General features: G+C 36.5%; 1 protein-coding gene and 1 pseudogene across 2 annotated transcripts in view; one reads left to right on the plus strand and one right to left on the minus strand.

The window, feature by feature from the left end:
* PRMT3 (protein arginine methyltransferase 3) overlaps window positions 1-24,669 on the plus strand; it is a 148,839-nt gene extending 124,170 nt beyond the window's left edge. Inside the window, exons 14-16 of the mRNA XM_082628932.1 lie at window positions 3,900-3,950; window positions 4,147-4,234; window positions 22,793-24,669. Coding sequence (XP_082485058.1) covers window positions 3,900-3,950; window positions 4,147-4,234; window positions 22,793-22,902 — 249 coding nt within the window. The 3' untranslated portion in view covers window positions 22,903-24,669. The remainder of the gene's footprint in view (window positions 1-3,899; window positions 3,951-4,146; window positions 4,235-22,792) is intronic.
* LOC309808434 (heterogeneous nuclear ribonucleoprotein A1-like) lies at window positions 15,278-16,980 on the minus strand (annotated as a pseudogene). Its single transcript has one exon. The product of its transcript is annotated as a heterogeneous nuclear ribonucleoprotein A1-like (transcript).
* Window positions 24,670-25,049: the final 380 nt, after the last annotated feature.

Consider the following 25,049-nt stretch of genomic DNA (forward strand, 5'->3'; position numbering starts at 1 on the left):
GTTAACAGGCAGTCCATCCAAAGTCAAAATATAAGTTCTGTCAGCAGTGTCTTGGCAGACAATGGTTCAAATCTCATTTCCATTCTCTTAAGAGTTTGCTATACTGTTTTGGGTCTCTCTTGCACATACACAGTTTAGGGATTGGTCTGAGACTTATACAGGTTTTTCAGTTTGACAGAATTATATAGTATTTTGTTTCTCTCTTGGTATCTAAAGTATAATGAACCTCAAGATTAAATATTGAATTTGGAGAGGAGTTGAGGAAGATGGCGGAAGAGTAAGACGCGGAGATGACGTTCCTCCCCACAGATACATCAGAAATACATCTACACGTGGAACTGCTCCTATAGAACACCCACAACGCTGGCAGAAGACCTCAGACCTCCCAAAAGTCAAGAAACTCCCCTCGTACCTGGGTAGGGCAAAAGAAAAAAGAAAAAACAGAGACAAAGAATAGGGAAGGGACCTGCACCAGTGGGAGGGAGCTGTGAAGGAGGAAAGGTTTCCACATACTAGAAGCCCCTTCACTGTCGGAGACAGGACGCCGGCGGGGGGGAAGCTTCGGAACCGCGGATGAGAGCGCACAACAAGGGTGCGGAGGGCAAAGCGGAGAGCTTCCCGCACAGAGGATCGGTGCCGACCTGCACTCACCAGCCCGAGAGGCTTGTCTGCTCACTCGCCGGGGCGGGCGGGGGCTGGGAACTGAGGCTCGGGCTTTGGTCGGATCCCAGGAAGTGGACTGGGGTTGGCTGTGTGAACACAGCCTGAAGGGGTTAGTGCACCACGCTGGCCGGGAGGGAGTCCGGGAAAAAGTCTGGACCTGCGAAGAGGCAGGAGACTTTTTCTTCCCTCTTTGTTTCCTGGTGCGCGAGGAGAGGGGATTAAGAGCGCTGCTTAAAGGAGCTCCAGAGACGGGCGCGAGCCGCAGCTATCAGCGCGGACCCCAGAGACGGGCATGAGACGCTAAGGCTGCTGCTGCCACCACCAAGAAGCCTGTGTGCGAGCACAGGTCACTATCCCCACCTCCCCTCCCGGGAGCCTGTGCAGCCCTCCACAGCCAGGGTCCCGTGATGGAGGGACAACTTCCGCGGGAGAACGCACGGCGCGCCTCAGGCTGGTGCAACGCCGGCCCCTGCCCGCAGCAGGCTCACCCCGCACTCCATATCCCTCCTTCCCCCCGGCCTGAGTGAACCAGAGCCCCCGAATCAGCTGCTCCTTTAACCCCGTCCTGTCTGAGCAAAGAACAGACGCCCTCAGGCGACCTACACGCAGAGGCGGGGCCAAATCCAAAGCTGAGCCCCAGGAGCTGTGCGAACAAAGAAGAGAAAGGGAAATCTCTCCCAGCAGCCTCGGGAGCAGCGGATTAAATCTCCACAATCAACCTGATGTACCCTGCATCTCTGGAATACCTGAATAGACAATGAATCATCCCAAATTGAGGAGGTGGACTTCGGGAGCAACGATATATATATATATATTTTTTTTTTTCCCTTTTTCTCTTTTTGTGAGTGTGTATGTGTATACTTCTGTGTGAGATTTTGTCTGTATAGCTTAGCTTTCACCATTTGTCCTAGGGTTCTGTCCATCCGTTTTTTGGTTTTTTTTTTTTTTTACTTAAAAAATTTTTTTTTCTTAATAATTATTTTTTATTTTAATAACTTTATTTTATCTTTTTTTTTTTTTTTTTTTTTTTTTTTTTTTTCCGTACGCGGGCCTCTCAGTGTTGTGGCCTCTCCCGTTGCGGAGCACAGGCTCCGGATGCGCAGGCTCAGCGGCCATGGCTCACGGGCCCAGCTGCTCCGCGGCATGTGGGATCCTCCCAGACCAGGGCACGAACCCATGTCCCCTGCATCGGCAGGCGGACTCTCAACCACTGCGCCACCAGGGAGGCCCCTATCTTTTATTTTACCCTTTCTTTCCTTCTTTCTCTCTCTTTCTTCCTCTCTCCTTCCTTGCTTTCTTTCTTCCTTTCTTTCTTCCTTCCTTCCTTTCTTTTTCTTTCTTTCTTTCTTTCCTTCTTTCTTTCTTTCCTTCTTTTTCTTTCTTTCTTTCTTTCTTTCTTTCTTTCTTTCTTTCCTTCTTTTTCTTTCCTTTCTTTCCTTTCTTTCTTACTTTTTCTCCCTTTTATTCTGAGCCGTGTGGATGAAAGGCTCTTGGTGCTCCAGCCAGGCGTCAGGGCTTTGCCACTGAGGTGGGAGAGCCAAGTTCAGGACACTGGTCCACAAGAGACCTCCCAGCTCCACATAATATCAAACGGCGAAAATCTCCCAGAGATCTCCATCTCAATGCCAAGACCCAGCTTCACTCAACGACCAGCAGGCTACAGTGCTGGACACCCTATGCCAAACAACTAGCAAGACAGGAACACAGCCCCATCCATTAGCAAAGAGGCTGCCTAAAATCATAATAAGGCCACAGACACCCCAAAACACACCACCAGACGTGGACCTGCCCACCAGAAAGACAAGATCCAGCCTCATCCACCAGAACACAGGCACTAGTCCCCTCCACCAGGAAGCCTACACAACCCACTGAACCAACCTTAGCCACTGGGGGCAGACACCAAAAACAACGGGAACTATGAACCTGCAGCCTGCAAAAAGGAGACCCCAAACACAGTAAGATAAGCAAAATGAGAAGACAGAAAAACACACAGCAGATGAAGGAGCAAGATAAAAACCCACCAGACCTAACAAATGAAGAGGAAATAGGCAGTCTACCTGAAAAAGAATTCAGAATAATGATAGTAAAGATGATCCAAAATCTTGGAAATAGAATAGACAAAATGCAAGAAACATTTAACAAGGACCTAGAAGAACTAAAGAGGAAACAAGCAACGATGAACAACACAGTAAATGGAATATTGAATTTGGTTTGGGCCCAATCCACATTAACCCTACAGATCAATAAAACTCCACATTCTTAACAAAAGCAGGAAAGTACAGTAATTAGCTTTATAGTGATTTTTCAGTAATCAGTTTCCAGTTTTTAAGACTTTATAAGCTTTATTTAATGCCAGTTTTAAAATAGATTGTCAGGCCTGTCCCACTAGTGAAAGAAAAAGGAATGGTATCATTTAAATTTTAAACAAAAATAAGTGAAAATTATTTATTTGTTTGAACAGGTTAATTTCTTCTAGAGGCCTTTTTGTAAACTGTTACAGTAAACCTAAGAGTTACGTTGGAGTTTCTTCTTTGGGTATTTGCCTACATGTACGTTTAATTTGAATAGTCTTGTTTTTATTTTCAGGAAAAAAATACGTAATATTTTAAAATTTCATTTATCTCATCACAAAAATAATCATAGTACTTTGCTTTAAAATTGGATGAACAAGATCAGAAGAAATTAAATGAGCTGGCTTCATATAAAAGAGTATGTTTTAGTTATTTATTGCTGTGTTAGCAAACCACTCCAAAACTTAGCGCCTTGAAGTCAAAAATCATGTAGGTTTACTTGTCTGTGTTTCTGCAGTCTGGACTGGACTTACATGCTAGTTCTGCTCCTAGGGTTTTTCATGCTGCTGCAGTTGTGTGGAGGCTTGACTCACATGGCAGCATCTCAGTGGAAGAGTCTGGATGGGCGAGGGGCCGCATGAGCCTTTCTCCACATAGATTCTCACCTTTCAGTGGTCCACCACAGTCATTTCTCTAATTTAACACATACTGAGTATTTGATTAGCCTTGTTGCCCTTATTATTATGTTGTTTCTGTAGGGAAAAGCCAAATTATATTACTTTATTTTTATTAATATCATGTTTTCCAGGAAAAATAGTGACCTGCCATAAGTTTAAGAGTGTCTGATATTGGAAATGGTTTCTTATTTGCCATGGCTTAAGACTGTATAATCAGTTGTTATGTAATTAGTTCAATAATTATTTATATTCCTTTGTTTTTAAACAGGCATTTGCTGGCTACTTCGATATATATTTTGAGAAGAATTGCCACAACAAGGTAAGTATCATGAGTTGTCTCATAAGAATCAATTATGTGAAATACATTGTATTTTATTTTTGTGCCCCAAGGTGTTTGATCATAAGCATTTTGCTGTTGTAAGCAGTTGGAGCTTGTATTAGATGTAGTAGATTAATGTACCATGATATTAAAAATCTTGTACTTCACTGGGTGCTTTTGAACTCTACCAATGCAGGTCGTGTTCTCTACGGGCCCCCAGAGTACCCAAACACACTGGAAACAAACAGTATTCCTATTGGAAAAGCCATTTTCAGTTAAATCAGGTAAGAAAGAAAAAGGGGGAAAATGTCTTATCCATCCTGAAGTAAACAATATTCATTCATTCTACAACCACTTTTTCTTTGCCCACTGTATTTGAAGCAATATGACATACTAAGATAAGTTCTTAGAGTTTACCACGTACATAAATTTTAGGTGGCATATCGTTTTATTAAAGAAGTAAGTTAAAGAAAACTTTTATTTAAATTTAATTTCTGCCAGTTAAAATATATGTGACATTATGTAGCTCTTATTTTGAGTACCACAAAATCAGAAAATTTTTCTTTAAGTAATAGCTAATACGTATTAAGTAGCAAATATAAATAAAAGAAAATGTTCTCATTTCCAAGTGACTAAAGAGAAATATCACCAGTAGAAGTAAAGTGTAAATTAAAGAGAATGTCATTCAGTAGTTATTATATTCAAAATATATTTTTATTTGTCTAGAATGCTCTCCACTGTGTCCACCTCCTCAAATCTTACATAGTGTTTGAAGACTGATCCAATTCTACATTCATCTCATTGATTGTTCACTTACAGGAGCACCTATAGTTCTTACATACCTACACATTTAACTCCAAAAGTTAGAATTTGATTATGGAATTTTTTTTTAACTGCTTATTACATATAAGTCTTCTTGTCCCATCTTCACTGAAAGCCTTCTGACTGTAGGAAAACTGAATGTACAACAGACTTCATTGTAAAGATATTCAACATCAAATTATTTGTGTGTCTCTCAAAAGCAACACTGAGCAAAAATTTGCAGAATGATTCCTACAATATATAATTTATATGAAGTTTAAAAACATGTAAAACAGCTGTACGTACACACACACATAGTAAAAGTAAGAAGCAACACTTAAGAATGGTAACTGCTGAATTCATGGTAGTGGTTCCCTTTAGGCAAGGATGGAAGTAGGATCAGGGAAGGCTACAAAGGGGGTTTAGTGCCATGTATCTGAACTATTTCTTTTAAAAACTGAAGGAACTGTGGCAGAATGTTAAGATTTGACAAAGCTGAGTAGAGGTCATTAAATCATTCTCTTTGTGTTTAAAATATTTCATAAAATTCTAATGTGGTTTTGATTTCACTGTTGAGACATAAAGGAATTTAGCAGATGCAAGTAAACACTGTTAGAGTAAAGCAGCACCTTGTCAGTTTTTTCACTTTGAGGTTGCAGTGCTATGGAAATAAAACCTTGATGGCGTCGTTTTCTCTTTCTTTAGAAAGCTTGAGCACAGCAAAACTGAAATGAAGCCAACACATCCTCATTTCTGTTTCTTTGTTTTGTTTTTTGTTTAGCTCTGGTATTTGGATTGATTTTGGGAAAATTGAAAATACTACTTTTTTTCCTCACTGTAACCATTTTGTTGTCTTAATGCTAAAATTCTAAGGGCAATACTAATTCTTTCATGTTTTAATCTTGAGGGGGATTTAAGATAGCATTTGAATTTTCTCCTACCTAATTACAACAAAGTATTATTTGATGCCTAGTGAAATTTTGAAATCCTAAATATTCCTTACCCAGTAATCCTTAGAGTAATTGATTCAGCTTTTTCAGAATACTGTGAAGAAGGTATATGATTCTAATGCTGCCCTCTGGCACCATCTACATTCTCTATTTCTTTCATTGCCATTGTGTGTACCATTTAAATGGTAAGGCCAATAGGCTCCCCTAAAATAGCGCAACCTGCGGAGAGTTTGAAAGGGAAATTTTAGAGTAAGGAAAATGTGGTCATTCTCAGTTACAAGAATTTTTTTTTTAACCCTGCTATAGTAAGCCTTTGGTGGTAGTACTGATGAATAGAAGCCAGAAGTTCTGGGGCACAGTATTGGGGTACACACTAGTCAGAAAAAGAGCTCTGGAGATCTCCATAAGATACGCCCTTGAGTTTTAGATGAGTGCTAAGATGTATGCATGTGGGATGAAATGCCTGAGGTCAGGCAAAGCAGTTGGAGTAGTTGTGAACCAGATATTTCCCAGCATTTACACAGGGCTGTGGGGTATTCAAATTTCAACAAGCTAGAGTGGGGCGTCTTTCTGGATTCTATTCAGTGGAGATTTCAGAAAGACCATAGTAGTAGGAATAAACTATCCCTTGAGTAAAGGCAACTCTGGATGCTCCTTAACAAAGCTTAAAAACAAGTCTTAAGAGGAAAAACTAAACTGCATGTAACCTTAATAGCAACAAAGGAGAACAATAATATCAAATGTTCAATGACATAAAATTCAACATGGCCAGCATTCAATCAAACATTGAATGCAGGAAAATACCAGTCAGTAGAAACAAACCCAGAAATGATAGAATTAGCACATAAGCATGTTGAAATATATTATAACTACTTTTATATGAACATAGGAAAATATGAGAAGATATTTACAATCCAAATAGGACTTCTAGAGATGGAAATTACAACATCTGAAGTGAAAATGTCATTTGATGGAGTTAACGGCAGGAAAGATCAGAGAACATAAAGATACAGCAATAAAATGTATCCAAAAAGAAGCACAGAGAGGGGGAAAAAGATTTTTTTTAAAAAATTAATGTAGCCACAGTAACCTGTGGGAAAATATGCAGCGTTCAACCTTAAATATAATAGTAGAAGTCCATGGAAGAAGCAGGGGCAGAAAACATAATGGATAAAATTTTCTTATATTTGATAAAAACTATAACTCACAGATTGAAGAAATTGAGTGAACTCCAAGAAATTGAGTGAGCTCCAAGAAGGATCAACACAAAGAAAACAACCCCAAGACACATCATAAACAAATTGCTGATATGCAGTGATAATTTAAAAAAAAAAACTTTAACCAGAGAAAAAGAAAACATAGAGAGAGGAGCAGACCAACAATACAAAATATATTAAAGTATGCTCTTCAAGTGGAAAGAAAATATCACCAAAATTTTCAATATTTAGAAAATTCCACTGTAAACAAAGGAGTGGAAAATGCCAGAAATGGTAAATGTGTGAGTACAAAGAATAAGCTAGTAGTGGAGATAAAATAGAATCCTGAAAAGACTATTCAATTCAAGAGAAGATAGGAACATAAACGAATGGACAAATAGAAAACAAAAGGTATGATGGTAGACTTAAATTCAAACGTATTGATAATTATATTAAATATGAATGGTCTATACATCCAGATGATGGAATTTCATTCAGTGCTAAAAAGAAATGAGTTATGAGCCCGTGAAAAGACATGGAGGCATCTTAAACACATATTACTAAGTGAAAGAAGCCAATCTGAAAAGGCTATACAGTACACTATGTGATGTGTGATAATGACATTCTAGAAAAAGCAAAGCTATGGAGATAATAAAAAGATCAGTGGTTGCTAGGGGCAGGGGATACAAATAACCAGAACACAGGGTTTTAGGGCAGTGAAGATATTCTTTATGATACTATAATATGGATATATGTCATTTACATGTGTCCAAACTCGTAGAATATGTAACACCAAGAGTGAACCCTAAGGTAAACTACAGAATTTTGGTGATTATGATGTATCATCAGTGTGGGTGCATCCTTGGTTAAAGAAAAAAAAAAAAAGTACCATTCCAATGAGTGATGTTGATAGTGGGGGAGGCCGTGCATGTGTGGGGGTCGGGGGATATGGGAAGTCTCTGTACCTTCCTCTCAGTTTTGTTGTAAACATAAACCTGCTTTTAAAAGTTAAGTCTTTTAAAAAATGTTAATAGTCTAAACATGCCAATTAAAAGGCAGAAATAAACAGAATAAAAGCAAGAACTAACTAAATGCTGTTTATGGGAAATATAAAGACAGTAATTCTGGTTCCCAGTGACATAAGTGCATTCATCCCATCTGTCTCACTGAACGCAGCTTTAAAACCAGAATGCATGGAACAGCTCTTTGAAATCTCTGAAAAGTACATAAGAGCAGATAAATTGGAGAAGATGACCAGAATTCGAAGTACCACTGAACTGGTGGTAAATTTGTGATTAGTTTTCCTTCAGTATCCCCTAGCCTGGACTCCAGACAGCCTGAAACTCAGAAGAGGACCTCAGCACAGACAGGAAGAGCTGCCAAAGGAGCCCTCTGATTCTAGCTTGAGGAGTGGGGAAGGGGTCTCCTAATGCTTAGAGAGAGTGGGGGGAAATCCCCATTTTTCTTTTCTATGTTTCTTCTCTGTTCTCCCACACCGCAGCCCCCAGGTGATCCTGCAGTGGTGGCAGCAGTAACAGTGGCAGCAGTGGGGACCTGCAGACCCATAGGGAAATGAGTGGGTGTGGTTGTGGTCCAATTAAAGTTTATTTGCAAAATCAGCAGCCAGGCTCAAAAGCCTTCCATAAAACAACTCTCCAGGCACAGAGTACTTCACTGCACATTCTCCCAACGACTTAAAGGGAGAAATAACACCAGTTCTACATAGTCTCTTCCAGAAAATAGAAGAGAGCTAATTTTATGAGGGCAGTATTATCTTGATACCAAAAATTAGACAAAGGTAGTACAAGAAAATTAAACTGCAGACCAGTGTCCCTCATGAATATAGATGTAGAAATCCTCAACAAAATAGTAGCAAATTGAATCCAGCATACATGTATAAGAAGAAAACACACCATGACCAAGTGCGTTTTATTCCAGGAATGCAAGGCTAATTCAATATTTTAAAATCTTATAATGCAGTCCACCATGCTAACAGTCTAAAGAAGAAAAACCACATGATCATATCAGTGGATGCAGAAAAAACATTTGACAAAATTCAATATTCATTCATGACAAGTATGGCAAACTAGAAATAAAAGAGAACTTCCTCAACCTGACAAAAGGCATCCATACAGTCTGTAGCTAGCATCATACTGAATAGAGAAGGACTAAATGCTTTCTCCCTAAGTTTGAAATAAGGCAAGGATGTCCAGTCTCACCACTCCTACGCTCTTATATTGGAAGTCTTAGCCAGTGCAATAAGAAATGGAAAAGAATTAAAAGCCATTGGAAAGGAAGAAATAAAGCTGTTGTTATTTATAGATAATGTGTACATAGAAAATTCTAAGAAATCTACCAAAAAAAACTACAGAACTAGTAAGTGAATTTAGCAAGGTTGAAATTGACAGGCTGATTCTAAAATTTATACCAAATGCAAAAGACCTAGAGCAGCCAAACAATTTTAAGAACCATATTGGAATTCTTATACTATGTGAATTCTAAACTTACTTAAAAATTACATTAACCCAGGCAGTATAATATTGGCATATAAAAAGTAGATATATAGATTAATATAACAATAGGAAATCCAGAGTCTCAGTTTTGTATACTCAAATTTTTCCAAAGGGCCAATGTAAATTCAATGGGAAAAGGATAGTCTTTTCAAAAAATGGTGTTAGAATGACTGAATATTCATAAAGGAAAATAGTGAATCTCAGTTCTTCTCTGACACCAAATATATAAAAACCAACTTTAAATGGATGATAGACCTAAACATAAAAGCTTGAAACTGTAAAATTTCTAGATGATAACATAAGAAAGAATCTTGAGACTTAGGTAGGCAGAAGTTTATGAGAGTGAGATATTACTAAGACTCATTGAACTGCACATGTTATACAGTTTTATTGTATATAAATTACACCTTAATAAAGTTAGTTTTTTAAAAACCCACACTGGACTGTCAGGATATCCAGGTTAAAATCCAGATTCCTTACCTTGGCCCTTTACAGTCTGACCATTTTTCATCATTTCCAACCCCACCCTGTCACAACCCCACATAAGCCCATCATATGCTCCAGCTCTACTGCTCATTTTTTAGCTAACTTTCCTGTCTTTTCTTCCTTGCTTTTATCTAAGATATTCTTCTACCTAGGAAACTGTTTTTACCTCTTTCACTTGATGAATTCCACTTTTCCCTTTATGACCCAGCTTATTTCTGTAAATCTTTCCTCGTTGTCCTTAGAAGGTTAACTGCTCTGTTCTTTGTTCTTCCAGATCAATTCATGCATACATCTGTGTTAGAACATACCAGTGTGCTGTGGTAAAGGGTTCTAATAGAAGATGAGTTGTTTGCCTCTCTCACTTCTTTTTTATCTGGTGTAGTATTTGGCATATTAGAAATATCCTGCTGAACGAATGAATAAGTACAGTAATATGTGTTGTCACTGAAATTAATTTCCTCTCATCACTGTGGGTGACACATGCCAAGGGCATTTATCTAGCTCCTGTATTTGGTTGCCCCATTTTGTCAGCTCTGATGTTCTCAGAAGTTTCGGCATGGCTGAAGAGAGTTCTCTGTTGTTGAGTTAAAAAGTAGTTTTTGACTCTGTATGGCATGTAAAATTTTTAGATAAAATTAAATAAAGCCAGAAGTCTAATCAGGACAATTTGCTGTGTATGTACCGCTTATTTTACTATCCAGAAAGTAATATGACAAGATTTTTTTAACAAATAAAATATTGTATATATAGCTGTACAGTTATTCTGCCGTGTGTGTGTGTGTGTGTGTGTGAGAATATCTTCAGTAATGATAAATCTTTTTTTGGGAATGGTAAATCTACCGTTGGGGGTAGACTGGATTTTTGGAAAGCAAGAAAAGACAGTGTGAATAGGGAATTTCTCAGACGTCTAAGAATTTTACATTTGGCCAAAAGCACAAGGGAACTATAAAATGATGAGCCTAGTTCGTTTTTGCTTCGTTTTGGGTTTCTGTTGTTATTGTTGTTGCTATTTTCACAGCCTAGTTCTAACAATAGTTCCAAAAGAAGTACTCTACAACATTTGAGAACTTCCTGCCTTGTGGGAGTTAAGAGACAAGACTTCCAGGATGAATACTTTTAAAGGATTTAAAGAACACTTACTTTAAATTCAGGGTTTTTTTGTTTGTTTTCCTTTAAAAATAATGTACAATTTTATTGTAAAAACCTATGTGGCAGTATTTATTTTAAAAATTCAGATCTTTTTCTTGTGATTTGGCTTTGAAAAATATTATTAACATCAGGGTGTTTAGTTCTCTTTATTATTAGTAAGGTCTTATGTGATAGAGAATCCATTTCTTTTTTTTTTTCTTTCACTTTTTAACTCTAAGCTTTAATAGTGATAATAATGATTTTTTATTTATCCCCCTTGTGGGGAAATGAAATTTTATTGCTCTGGAAGAAACTTAATTTTAAAAAATGACTAGGACAGAATTGAAATGAAATCAGTTTTGTTCTTGATTGAACTGCACTGCTGCTTTGTGGTTTACCAATAGCTGTCTGCCGATGATAAAAACAAAGTGATAGAGCGCAGTTCCATAGAGAGTGTCCTTTTCAGCTCTCACCACAATATACACACTTAACAGCATCAGTCATTTTATATCTATTTGACACTGATTAATTACTCTGATCTATTCTGGTATTATAGCCACTGCCTTGGCACTTTAGTCAGGCTTGAACAATTGAAGTGAGTGCAGCAGTGTGAACTATGTATTTATTACTGTGACCCTTCATGCTATTTAATTAACTTAAATAAGTGCTGTTTGCACCCCCATTTTGAAATTAAGGTTATTACAGAAATAGTTATTTTACTGGTATTTCATTTTAAGACATGAAAATTACAGCATCAGCTTATAAGACAATTAATGTTATAACTTTTTATAAAAATAAATTTATTTATTTATTTTTGGCTGCATTGGATCTTCATTGCTGTGCGCGGGCTTTCTCTAGTCGCGGCGAGCAGGGGCTACTCTTTGTTGGGGTGCACGGGCTTCTCATTATGGTGACTTCTCTTGTTGCGAAGCACAGACTCTAGGCACGTGGGCTTCAGTAGTTGTGGCTCGCGGGCTCTAGAGCGCAGGCTCAGTAGTTGTGGCACATGGGCTTAGTTGCTCCGCGGCATGTGGGATCTTCCCGGACCAGGGATCGAACCTGTGTCCCCTGCATTGGCAGGCGGATTCCCAACCACTGCGCCACCAGGGAAGTCCCTTAATGTTATAACTTTTTAATTATTCAGATATTTTAATTTAATATTGGTGCTTAAAATTTTTTCTTTTGTGAAAATTTAACAAAATTATCCACTGCCAGTTCATCTTGAGTTGGGCTATGTTTTAAATTAAGGGGTACATAGACCACTTAAATATATTCTTTAAACTTGAAATGCAGAATTAGATAACCTGCTTTATAGGCACCAGGGAACATTTCCATTTTGACCCTACACTAAGGATTGAATAGGACAGTTACAAACTAGCCAACTTAACATTTTTTTTTAACATGTCTAAAGCAACTTAAAGAGCAGCAACCATTAGGGCACATGCACTAAAAAGAAATATTTGCAACAAAACCTCATATACATCAACAAGAAGATCACTAAAGGTAAATGCTCAGAGGATTTCTTTTTAGATGGTGGTTAAACATTTGAAACATTAATAATACCCATCACTACTGATAATCACTGAATTGCAAATCAAAGCAGATTCTGGTTGTTGTTTATCTAAATAACAAAGATGTTTTTATCATTTTCTTTCATTCTTTTTCTGTTGTTGCTTGGTTTCTAATAACGCCCAATATTGATGAAGATGGCAGGAATGTAAAACTGGAACACACGTTATGCCTTTTTTTAAAAAGTATTCCGCTTCTCATAATCCATCCTAAGGAATTGAGTGAAAATTTACTTTTTAAAAAAATCTTTGCTATTCTAAGAAGTGAAAGTAACGTTGTAATTTGCTTTTCTTTAAAGTATCTTTATAGAATTTTTTCATTTTTGTATAAATAAATCTTCAACCTTTTCCTTTTGGTTTCTGACTTTGGTTCCATACTAAAAAATTTTGTATTACTATATTTATACATTTCTCTTGACTCCTTTCCTCAGTGAGTTAAAATGCCCCACTTACCATGTACTGAATCTCCATAATGGATCTTTTGGTTTCTCTACTATATTCTATTTATCTATGAATTTTTTCCTGAGCCACCACATTTTAAAAACAGCTTCATTTTATATCTACATGCAGTAAAAATGCACACATTTTAGGGCTTCCCTGGTGGTGCAGTGATTAAGAATCCGCCTGCCAATGCAGGGGACACGGGTTCGAGCCCTGGTCCGGGAAGATCCCATGTGCCGCGGAGCAACTAAGCCCGTGCACCACAACTACTGAGCCTTCGCTCTAGAGCCTGTGAGCCACAGCTACTGAAGCCCACATGCGTAGAGCCCGTGCTCTGCACCAAGAGAAGCCACCGCAATGAGAAGCCCATGCACCGCAACGAAGAGTAGCCCCCTCTCACCGCAACTAAAGAAAGCCCACGTGGCAAAGAAGACCCAACGCAGCCCCCCCCAAAAAAAGTCCTCCTTCTAGAACTTGCAATCTCTTAGAAAAAAAAAATTCGCACATTTTAATTGTACAGTTTAATGAATTTTGACAAATATATACCCCACCCTAGCTAAGACATAGAATATTTATATCACTCTAAAAAGTTTCCTTGTTGATCCCCTCTGCAGGTAGTCATCCCCACTAGAGTTGGTCATCCCCAGCTTCAATTTCCAGACCAGGAAAACCACTGATCTGCTCTCTATCACGGTGTATCAGTATTACTAATAGTTAAGGCGTTAGTATTCTTTTGGAATTTTATATCAAAGTTACTATACAGAATATACTCCAGTTTCTTTGCTTTTAGCGTATTTTAAAAATTCATCTGTATATCAGTAGTTTGTTCCTTTTTATTGCCAAGTAGTATTCCTTTGTATGGACGTACTGTAATTTACATATGCATCCTCTTGCTGCTAGACTTTTGGATTGTTTTCAGTTAAGCGCCATTGTGGATAAAATGGCTATGGACATTCATGTAAAAGTTTTTGTGTGGGCATATGTTTTCATTTCTCCTGGGCAGATACCTAGGAGTGGGATTATTGGGTCTTATGGTAAATATATATTTAACTTTATAAGAAACTGGCATACTTTTTCACAGTGACTGTGCTTATTCAACATTCCTACCACTGTTGATGGTTCATTTGCTCCACATCTTTGTCAACACTTATATAAAAGGGCAGTCACTTTAAGTCATTCTGTTACATATATATGTCGTGACAGCTGTGTTTTTAATTTTCATTTGCCTTATGACTAATGATATTGAGCATCTTCTCATATGTTTATTGGTCATTTGTACATCTTTTTTGATGAGGTTTCTTTTAAAATATTTTGCTCAATTTTTGATTGGGTTGTCATCTTATTGAGTTGGAAGGATCTTTATATATATGCATACAAGTTCTTTGTCAGATGTATGTGGTGCTAATATTTTTATTCCAATTCCTAGTTTGACTTTTCATTTTCTTAAGGTCTTTTGAAGTCTGTGCTTTTGTGTCCTAATTAAGAAATCTTTGCTATCTTAACATCAAAGTTTTTCCTATATGGTTCCTCTAAAATTTTTATAATTTTGTCAGTACATCTAGGCCTATAATCTATTTCACGTTGATTTTAAGAATAATAGTTCATCTTTTCCCAAATTTGTATTAGGTTGTCTCATCATCATTTCTTGAAAAGACTATGCTTTTCTCATTTAATTATCCTGGCTCTTTTGTCAAAAATTAATTGACCATATATGCGTAAGTCTATTTCTGAGCTTTATTTGTTCCATTAATCTGTGTCTTTTCTTATGCCAGTAAGACACCTTCTTTGTAAGATGATATAAGTCCTACTTTATTCTTTTTCAAAATTGTTTTCACTATTCTAGATCCCTTAAATTCCATATAAATTTTAAAATCAACTTACTAATTTCTGGCAAAAAAAAATCCTACTAGGATTTTGATAGGGATTGTGTTGAATCCATAGATTGCTCTGGGGACAACTGACATCTTAACAGTACTGAGTATCATCCACAAGCAAAACGTATCTCCCCATTTACTTAGATCATCTTTAGCAGTGTTTCATAGTTTGGTGTAACTAAATGTTACATATATGTTGTTATATTTATCTCAAGTATTGTATGCTTTTTCAATGCTATTGTAAATGCTATTGTGGTTTTTTATTACAATTTCTAATTCTTCATTGCTCACATGTAAAAATGCAATTAATTTTTTTTTCAAGAGGGTATTAAATTGTTTATTTATTACACATGATAATAGATGATACACAAGCTTTATTCCCATCTATATCTGGTACCATAATCCAATTTAGATATATTGCATAGGATATGCCAACAATCATATATTAATAATCAAAAAACTCCATGACTTGGCTTGGGTGACCCTTTTCACGGTGAACTCCAGGTCACAACGCAGTAACTGTCAGTTCAACTACACCAAGGTTTCGGAAGACAGTAGCTTCTCCACCAAAGCAGGTTGTAAATAAATTTTGAATGGAACCTGGCATCACCCTGAAGGAACTCTAACTTCACACTGTTGGGGTAGTTTACCAAAATGGCTTCAGAGTAGACTAACTTTACACAGCACATTTTAAAAAAAGACACATTTATTCAGCGTCATGATCAGACTATTACATTTAGCAATCAACAGCATGGGTGCAAAAAAAAAAAAATCTACATTAAAACCCTTTGTTGGAATGCTTTACACTTTCCACAGAATAGAAACTAAAATAACCTGTTATACAATTAGTCACAAATACAGTCCTCGAGTTTTGCCCATACACATGAGTATTGTCTAAAACATGTCTTCTTTGTAGCAGCTAGGCCCTGCTACCACTGTGCTTGGCTGAGTTCACAAATCTGTTGTAACCTGTAGCTTCCCTGTCACTTCTCTGGCTCTCCTCTCCTGCTGAGCTTTGTTCCCTGGCAGTAATCAAAACCTTCTGCCACTGCCATGGCTACTGCTGCTGTTGGAACCACCATAACCACCTTGGTTTCGGGGTTTGGCAAAGTATTGGCCTCCACCACCATAGGGGCCAGAACTTCTGCCTCCAAAGTTTCCTCCTTTCATGGGTCCAAAATTGGAAGATTGATTGTTGTAACTGCCAAAATCATTGTAGCTTCCACCACCTCCAAAATTGCTTCCATCATTACCAAATCCATTATAGCCATCCCCACTGCCACCATATCCACCACCACCACAGCTACCACCAAAGCCACCTTGACCACTGAAGTTTCCTCCACGACCAAAGTTGTCATTCCCACCAAAACCACCTCCACGACCACCACCAAAGTTTCCAGAACCACTTCGACCTCTTTGGCTGGATAAGGCACTAGCCATCTCTTGCTTAGATAGGGCTTTCCTTACTTCACAGTTGTGGCCATTCACAGTGTGGTATTTCTGAATGACAGTCTTGTCTACAGAGTCATGGTCGTCAAAGGTTACAAAAGCAAAGCCTCTCTTTTTGCCACTGCCTCGGTCAGTCATGATTTCAATCACTTCAATTTTCCCATACTGTTCAAAATAATCTCTTAGGTGATGTTCTTCAATGTCTTCTTTAATGCCACCAACAAAAATCTTTTTCACAGTTAAGTGGGCACCAGGTCTTTGAGAATCTTCTCTTGAGACGGCCCTCTTTGGTTCCACAACTCTTCCATCCACCTTGTGTGGCCTTGCATTCATGGCCACATCCACCTCCTCCACAGTGGCATATGTGACAAACCCGAAGCCTCTGGAGCGTTTGGTGTTTGGATCCCTCATTACCACACAATCTGTGAGCGTTCCCTCAGACTCTCATCGGTTGTTTCAAAGCTCAAACCTCCGATGAAGAGCTTCCGCAGCTGTTCGGGCTCTTTGGGCGACTCTGACTTAGACATGACGGCAGTGGAGGGGGGGCGAGGGAGACGTTAACGATGCTTACTCGGCGGCGTCCACGAGCAGAAAGTGCAATTAATTTTTTTATTGATCTTATATCCTGAGATTGCTAATCCTTTCAGTTCTAATAGCTTTTTTTTTTGAATATTGCTTAAGGATTTTCTATTTGTTAACACCATATATGGTCTGCAAATAAAGACTGTTTTACTTTTTTTCCCCCAGTCTATATATTTTTTTCTTCCCCCACATCTTAATGCTGTGACTAGGACATCCAACGGAATACTAATTAGAGGTGGTCAGAATGAGCATCCTTACCTCAGTTCCAGTCTTAGGAAGAAAGCATTCAGTTTTCCACCATTAATAATGATGTTACCTATAGTTTCTCATAGATTTTCTTTATCGGGTTGAAGAAGATTCCTTCTATTCCTAGCTTGCTGAAAGTTGTTAGAAATTAATTTTGTCACAATTTTACTCCAATAAAAAAAAAGAAATTTTGTCAGATGCTTTTTCTACATTTGCGTGAGACAAGCATGATTTTTCTCTTTTGTTCAAAGGATGTTTTTTTATTTCTTATGCAGCAGGTTCTTATTAGTTATCTATTTTATACATATTAGTGTATGTTCAAAGGATTTTTGAATCTTTTTTCGTAAGTGATATTTACCTGTACTTTTCTTCTAATAAATTTATCTTCTTTTACACTAATATGTATAAAATGGATAACTAATAAGAACCTGCTGTATAAAAAAATAAATAAAATTCTAAAATCCAAAACAAAAAAAGTTATTTTAGTATCAGGATAATGCTGCCCTCAAAAGATGAGTTATGGAGTATTCCCTCCTCTATTTTTTGTACATTTGGTATTACTTTTCCTTAAATATTTGATAGAATTCCCCAACGAAGACCTTTGGATCTGTCTTCTTTGTTTTCTAATATAAGCATTTCAAGTTATCAGTTTTTCCTCTAGGCACTGTTTTAGCTATCGGCCACCTGTTTTTACGTGTGTTTCATAATCATTCAAATCGAAATGCTGTCTAATTTTCTTTTAGATTTTTATTTTGATTTATGGAATATTTAGAAGTCTGTTTAAATTCTAAATATTTTGGGATTTTTCAAGTATCTTTCTGTTACTGATTTTTAATTTCATTCAGTTTTCATCAGAGAACATATTCTGTATGATGTCTGTATGTTTAAATGTATTAAGATTTGTTTTATGAACCAGTATATGATCCATCTTGGTTCTATAGATGTCAGCCAGGTCAGGTTGGTTAATAATGTTCAAGTCTTGCATATTCTTTCTGATTTTCTGTCTAGTTGTTATTATTATCAACAAAGGAGAGGCAACCTTTGCAGTGATGATTGTAGAGATGTCTGTTTCTTCTTATGGTTCTGTCAGGTTTGCGTCATGCATTTTGAAGCTCTGTAATTATATGCACACAAAAGTTTATGATGTCTCATTTATGAATTGAACAACTTATCAATTCAAAATGTCTTTGTTTATCTCTAGTCATTTTTTTTCCTTTAGTCAACTTTGTGTGAAAGTAATATAGCCATTCCAGCCTCTTTTTGATTAATGTTTATGTACACTACCCCTCTCCTTCCTATTACTTTTAACCTGTGACTTTATATTTTATTATTTCATTTTATCTCCTCCCTTGACTAATTAGCTATACTCTTGGGTTTGTTTCTATACTGGTTGCTCTAGAGTTTCAAACATGCACCTGTAGCTTATCACAGACTAACATCAAATGATGTCATACCACTACATTTGTAGTTTTGACTCTTAAAACAATACTCTTCTGTTTACCCCCTCTGATCCTTTGTGCTATTTTTATAAAAACATTTCACTTCCCCAAATGTTTTAAACCCCACAATACAGTGTTACTATTTTTGCTTTAAACAGTCAATTATCTATTAAATAAATTTTAAAAAGGAAAAAACATCTTATATTTACCATGTACTTACTATTTTCTAGCACTGTTTATTCCTTTGTATAGATCCAGGTTTCTTTTTGTTATCATTTTCCTGCTGTCTGAAGAACTTCCTTTAACATTTCTTGTAGTGCAGGCCTCCTGGAAAAGAATTCCTTGCTTTTGTTTCTTTGAAAAAAATTTTTTTTCTTATTTTTCATTTATTAAGGATTTTTGCTGGATATCGAATTTTTAACAGGTTTTCTTTCATCACTTCAAAGATGTGTCCAGCTGATGAAAATTTTTTTTTTCTTTTTTTTGTGGTACGCGGGCCTCTCACTGTTGTGGCCTCTCCCATTGCGGAGCACAGGCTCCGGACGTGCAGGCTCAGCGGCCGTGGCTCACGGGCCCAGCCGCTCTGTGGCATGTGGGATCCTCCCGGACCGGGGCACGAACCCGCGTCCCCTGCATCGATCGGCAGGCGGACTCTCAACCACTGCGCCACCAGGGAAGCCCAAGCTGAAGAAAATTTTGAGATCACTCTTTTCTATCTTCCCTTATATGTAATATGTGTTTTTTTCTCTGAATATTTTACAGATTATTCTTTTTATCACTGGTTTTCAGGAAGTTAAGATGTGCCTTGATGTGTTTCTGTTATTGTTGTAACTTTTTTTTTTCTGCTTATAGGCCTCAATTTGCAGCTCTTTAAAAATCTAGACATTTTAAAATGGATGTCACACACTGGAAGCATTATTTTGCTGAATGTTTGGATTTTGGTTACTATCTTTTAAAAAGTATGTGAAGTTTGCTTTGGCAGGCAATTAAGTTATTTAAAGATTACCTTGATCTTTACAAAAAATGATTTAAAGCTTTGTTAGAGAGCAGTGGTGTGACCTTTACTCTTTGGGTGGTGTAATGCTAAAGCATAATCTGGTGTCTCTAGTGAATCATCAGAAGTGTTCAACAGGTTCCTTCTATTCCAGCTGCTTGGAACTCAGACCTCGCAGCCTGTGTGAGCTCTGGGAATTGTTCAGCTAATTGCTCCCTAGGAGTTGTTCTTTTGCTCAAAATCATGAAATTTTACCATACACATACAGAGATGAGTATTTAGTTAAAGTCTCAAGAGAACTCAATGAAGATTTATGGAACTCCTTCCCTGAAAATAACATTTGAAATTAATTGTATCTCTTTTTTCCCCCGTAATAGTAGTACATCTGTATTCTTAATTTCTGTTTTATGTCATATTGCATTGTGTAGAACATTCAAGAATAATGTTAAATAATGTAGTGATAGTGGTATTTTTGCTGTGTTCTCACTTTAATCTAAATGCTGCTGTGTTTGCTTTTTATCATATTTGCTTTCAGATTTTGATAAAGATTCTCTCAATAAAGAAAGTTATTCTTCTTATGTAGTTAAGAGACTTTTTCTATGACTAGATGAAGTTTATTAGTAAAGGCCCATTTATCATTATATGGTAATTTGAGCATGTGTATGTCCTAAAATCCTGCAGTTTCCATCCTAGAGAAACTCTTGTCTATGGACACAACAGACATATATAACAGTAATCATAGCAACGTTATTTGTAATAAAAAAACTGGAAATAATTTAATGGAATAACAAATAAATAGCAGTCTATTAGTACAGGATACATCTCTGTGAAGTGGAACTGTTTTAAATAGGTAATGGCAACAAGAAATTAGAATCATGGTTACCACTGGAGGTTAGAGAAGAGATGTGATTGGAGGGACATAATACGGGGTTTCAGTGGTTTGTGTAAGATTCCAGCCTGATGTTGGGTCTGTGGAGATCATGTCATTATTTTTATATCTCAAGTATACATTATCTGTCTTTTCATACATAGGAACTACTGTAAAGAAGCAACTAAATTAAGTAATTTACACTAAGACACATTGCTTATAAATAGGAAGGAATTAACAAGCCACTAATGTGTAAAATTCAACACTTGTTAACTTGTGTTGATAATTCAGTAACAGTAATTTAAACCTAATAACCAAGTTGGTAATTACTCTTTTCTGTCATATACTTATAAAACCAATAGCAGTTTATCGTAGAGCAGCTACTCATTTCCAATTTTAGTATCAGTAAATGATAAGTTCAGGATATGACTGTTGGTATAAAATAACAATTTTTAAATGTTGGTAAAAAATAGAAACAAGAAAATATTGCCTACATATTCGAAAATGGAAAATCTCTTAGATTTGTTGAAGATACTTATGACTTCTTCCCTAGGTTAATGTCTTAATGGTCAAGAAAACATGTATTATAGCTTATTAAAGTTATAGAATAAAAATTATTATATAAAATTTAATATTAGTAAAATTTTTATAAAGTGGCTAAATGTTTTTACAAATAATGTCATAGAGTAGTAAAATTTTGACTGCCTCATGTCCATTAAAGTGTATTAAAAGTATAATAATCAATTTTCAGGTAGAGATAGGGAAGTACTAGACTGTAGTTGACAAACATGGGCTCTGGAATCAAAACTGCCCTGCTTAACATCCTGGTTCTTCCCTAACTGGCGGTATGACCTTGGGCAAATTGCTTAGCCTTCCTGAACCTTGTTTCTCATCTGTAAAGTGAGGGAAACGTACTTAACCTCACAGAGATATTTTGTAATCATTAAGTGAGATAAATCACATAAAGGCTTTAGAATAGGGCTAGCACAAAATAAGTGTTAAATAAATAATTAGCAATTATTATTGTCTAATAATTAACCTGAGCTTTCTACAAAGTTTGTAGAACTACCTCATGGGTAATCTTTGTCAGGCTGTTGATGAGCTTGGTGTGTGATGTAGTTTTTTTTTCATTTTTTTAGTAATATAGAGGAATAGGTCAGATACAGAAGCCAAAGAAAGCCAGATGTACATATTAACATAACACCTACACATAAAATTTAGGTTACATAGACTGCATCTTGGGCCACATTATTTTTTCCATTACTCTAATTCCATAATTTTGTATTAAACTATATAAGCCTTGCCTTTTTTACAGGCTGTGTAGAATGTATCAGTAATGGAATCTTTATTCTCTGAAGTATAACTATGAGGTGGTTCTGCTGTGTTTTACTGTGTTATTTCACTACCATATTGAAAAGCATTCAGATTCTTTAGCCCTTAATGTGGGGGATTTGATTTGCAGGGTTTTTTAAAATAAGATATTGATTCAGTATTTTGATAGTTTTATATAGATTCCACAATCATTTTATATGGAGCCTCACTGTACCCATCCAGATTTTCAGAGCTATACCTGATAGTATTTGCTGTGATTTTACTCTTATTAAAACAAGGAATGGTGATTAGTTGCAACTTAACAATCTCATTTTTATTTTTCAATGGCTGTTGGTAAATAAATGAAAAAACTTAAAATGAGAAGTATCTATAATCAGAAAAGCACATAGATATAATTCCGTTTTGGAGTAAAACAAAATTTGGAGCATACAGGATAAGTTTTTAGGGAATCATTCTTTGCCTTGTATTTTTTGTGTTCACTCTTTTACCTGTGTAAGCTCTGTTTTATATTTACGGTGTGAGTACCTTAAAGGCCAACAGCCTTGTTATGTGCCTCTATAAAATACACATTTAAATTTTCACAGCTGTAATTTTCATTTCCCCAAAATGCCATTCACCAAGGGCTCTCTATACGTGTTTTCTCTAACTTAAAAGCTGCTCCATGTACACTCGTTAAGGTAGCCTTGACTTTAGTCCTCAGATAATTCATCCATTAATTCTTGTGAAACTTTGCCTTTTACTGCCTTCTGACCATCCCCAATCCTCACCTCCAGCACACTTTAGACTTCCACAAGCATTTGACACTTGTGCTGGGTAAGTTAGATCTGTTTTGTTCAAAAATTAAATGTAAAATTGCCCTAAAAAATTAGTGAAACATTTCACAACAGAAAAAGAGCAATACTAGGTCTACTCTTACTTTTCTGCTACACTGTATTCCTTGAATTCTGAAACACACTTTTTGCCTTTCTTCTATAGGTGAAGCCTTGAAAGGAAAGATCACAGTGCACAAGAATAAGAAAGATCCACGGTCTCTCATTGTGACCCTCACATTGGATAATTCAACTCAAACTTATAATCTCCAGTGAAAAGACCACAAAAGCACAACTACTTTGCAGTTTTTGTTGTAGGAGAGGGGTGGGTAGGGAGGGGAGGGAGGGTTTTATGTGAGCACATGGATGATGGGTCCTTTCCTGAGCCTCCTCAGTAGGAGAGAAGCATGGCAGGAATCTGAGGATGCAGCTAAGGAGGGCACTGCCTGATCCTGGTGATCCACCGCCATAATCACATTCTTGGAAGTCTGGTCAGTGAGATTTAACCAAATGTAACGCCTACATTGAGTTTACCTGTATTGAAAGTCATTTAAATTGGCCTAAATTTGGAACAGAGATAGTCTTTTGTTGATTTTAATAAGTTTCTTACTATAAATTTTAAATACTGGTAATTGATTAGTTATTTGGGTGTTGTTGTATTAGACTAGTAACTGTATACAAGGTATTACATATTTTATTGCAGATTTCCTTTCTGAGGAGTAGTTTTAATTGTATTTGCTAGAATATCAGGATATAATACATTAAAAGAGCAAGCATAAGGGGCTAAAATACGGAAACAAGACCACACAAATTGTATTTGAAGACAGCTTAGTTGATTGCCACATAATTCTGTTCTCATTTTTTAGCTTCTTCTCTCTTTGCAAATATTCTTGAGTCATATAGTTTTCTAGTATTGCCCAGGAAATCTAGTTTCAATGCATTTATCCTAGGTTTCATAAAAGTTTTTAAAGATTGGGATAAATATGTACTTATTTACTAATACTTTTTTCAAACTAGATTTATGTGCAAAGTTAAACATGTAACTGTTAATATACTTATATCACTCTATACAATTGTGTCATTTACAATTATTGACTCAGTTTGAAACGCAGAACAGAAAACATTCAATTAAATGTATACAGCAACTATTAGCATTATAAAGTGACATTTCAATATATTAAAGCCTTTTATAAAATCAGAAGCATTTAAAACAAGTCTTAACAAAGGAATCATTTTTAAGATAACAGAAATTTTAAGGAGAAGTGGGTCACATGCTTCTTTTCAGCTCACCAGCTGCTGCTTTTTTTCAAAACAAGACACACACAAGGCAGCATAGTTTAGTGTTGAGAAGCATGAGCTCTGGAGCCAGTTCAGGCCTTGGCTGCAGCTCTTACTTCCTGTGTAATCTTAGGTTCCTTAACCTCTCTCCCCCTCCATGTATGTTGCCAATTCATAAACTGATACATTTCAACTGTTGATACTTAGATCAGTGCCTGGCACATAGAAAACAGTCAGTACATGCTAGGTGATATTAATTATCATCATCATACAGACAGGGACCCCTTCCAAAGAATATATGGCATCGACATGAGATCAGTTTGTGAATTGTCAACCTCATCAAATACTACACTAGTATGTGTGTGGGAAGATTACAACAGAAATTAATATTTAATGTAGCAAAAACTGTATCAAAAAGAAATTGTCTTTTGGTCTTTATTAGAAAACTGGACTTCCAGCAATGGGAAGAATAACCCCTTCAAATGATGATATTTCAGATCTTAGTCTAAGTCTTCCTTCATAAGCATGATTTCTCTTGTCACTGGGCCAAACTAGTCAGCTTGTTTTCACCATGATTTGAATTCAGACCATTACTGGAAATGTGTAGTGCTGATAATATAGCACAAAGTACTTTAAATTTTTGTCTGGAATGGCTTCATGTACAGATTTGAGTAGGGTGGGATGATAAAACAAAAATAAGCCTGTAAGATTTACCATTAAATTTTTAAAGTAACCAAAATTTACTTTTTTCTTTTGTTTTTCTTTTTTGTAAGTGCATAACAGATACTTGCTACTATTTAAAAGAGTACTTCTCAAAAATGATTTCTTACTAAAACTCTTGTTTGATTTTCAGGGGATTTTCACCCAGTGGCTCTTCTGATTTTCTTCTGTTGGTTATGAGTAGTCCAACCATAGTTAGTGGATCTCTGTCCTTTTCAGTTAGCCTTTCCAGGCTGGAACATTCTAATTTGTGTAACTAAACATCTTATGAGATGTGAGAGTCTGAATATTAACTCTTTGATTAGAATTTCAGCCATTAAACTGTTGTGGAAAGTAAGTACTTTATAGCCCTTTACAGTGATAAATGCAGTTTTCTTTCATGCTGTGGCAGATGGGCATTTATGGTTAGCAGTTTGCTCTGTCCC

This window comes from Mesoplodon mirus (assembly GCF_964341445.2).
Source record: "Mesoplodon mirus genome assembly, chromosome: 7".
NCBI classification, from domain to species: domain Eukaryota; kingdom Metazoa; phylum Chordata; class Mammalia; order Artiodactyla; family Ziphiidae; genus Mesoplodon; species Mesoplodon mirus.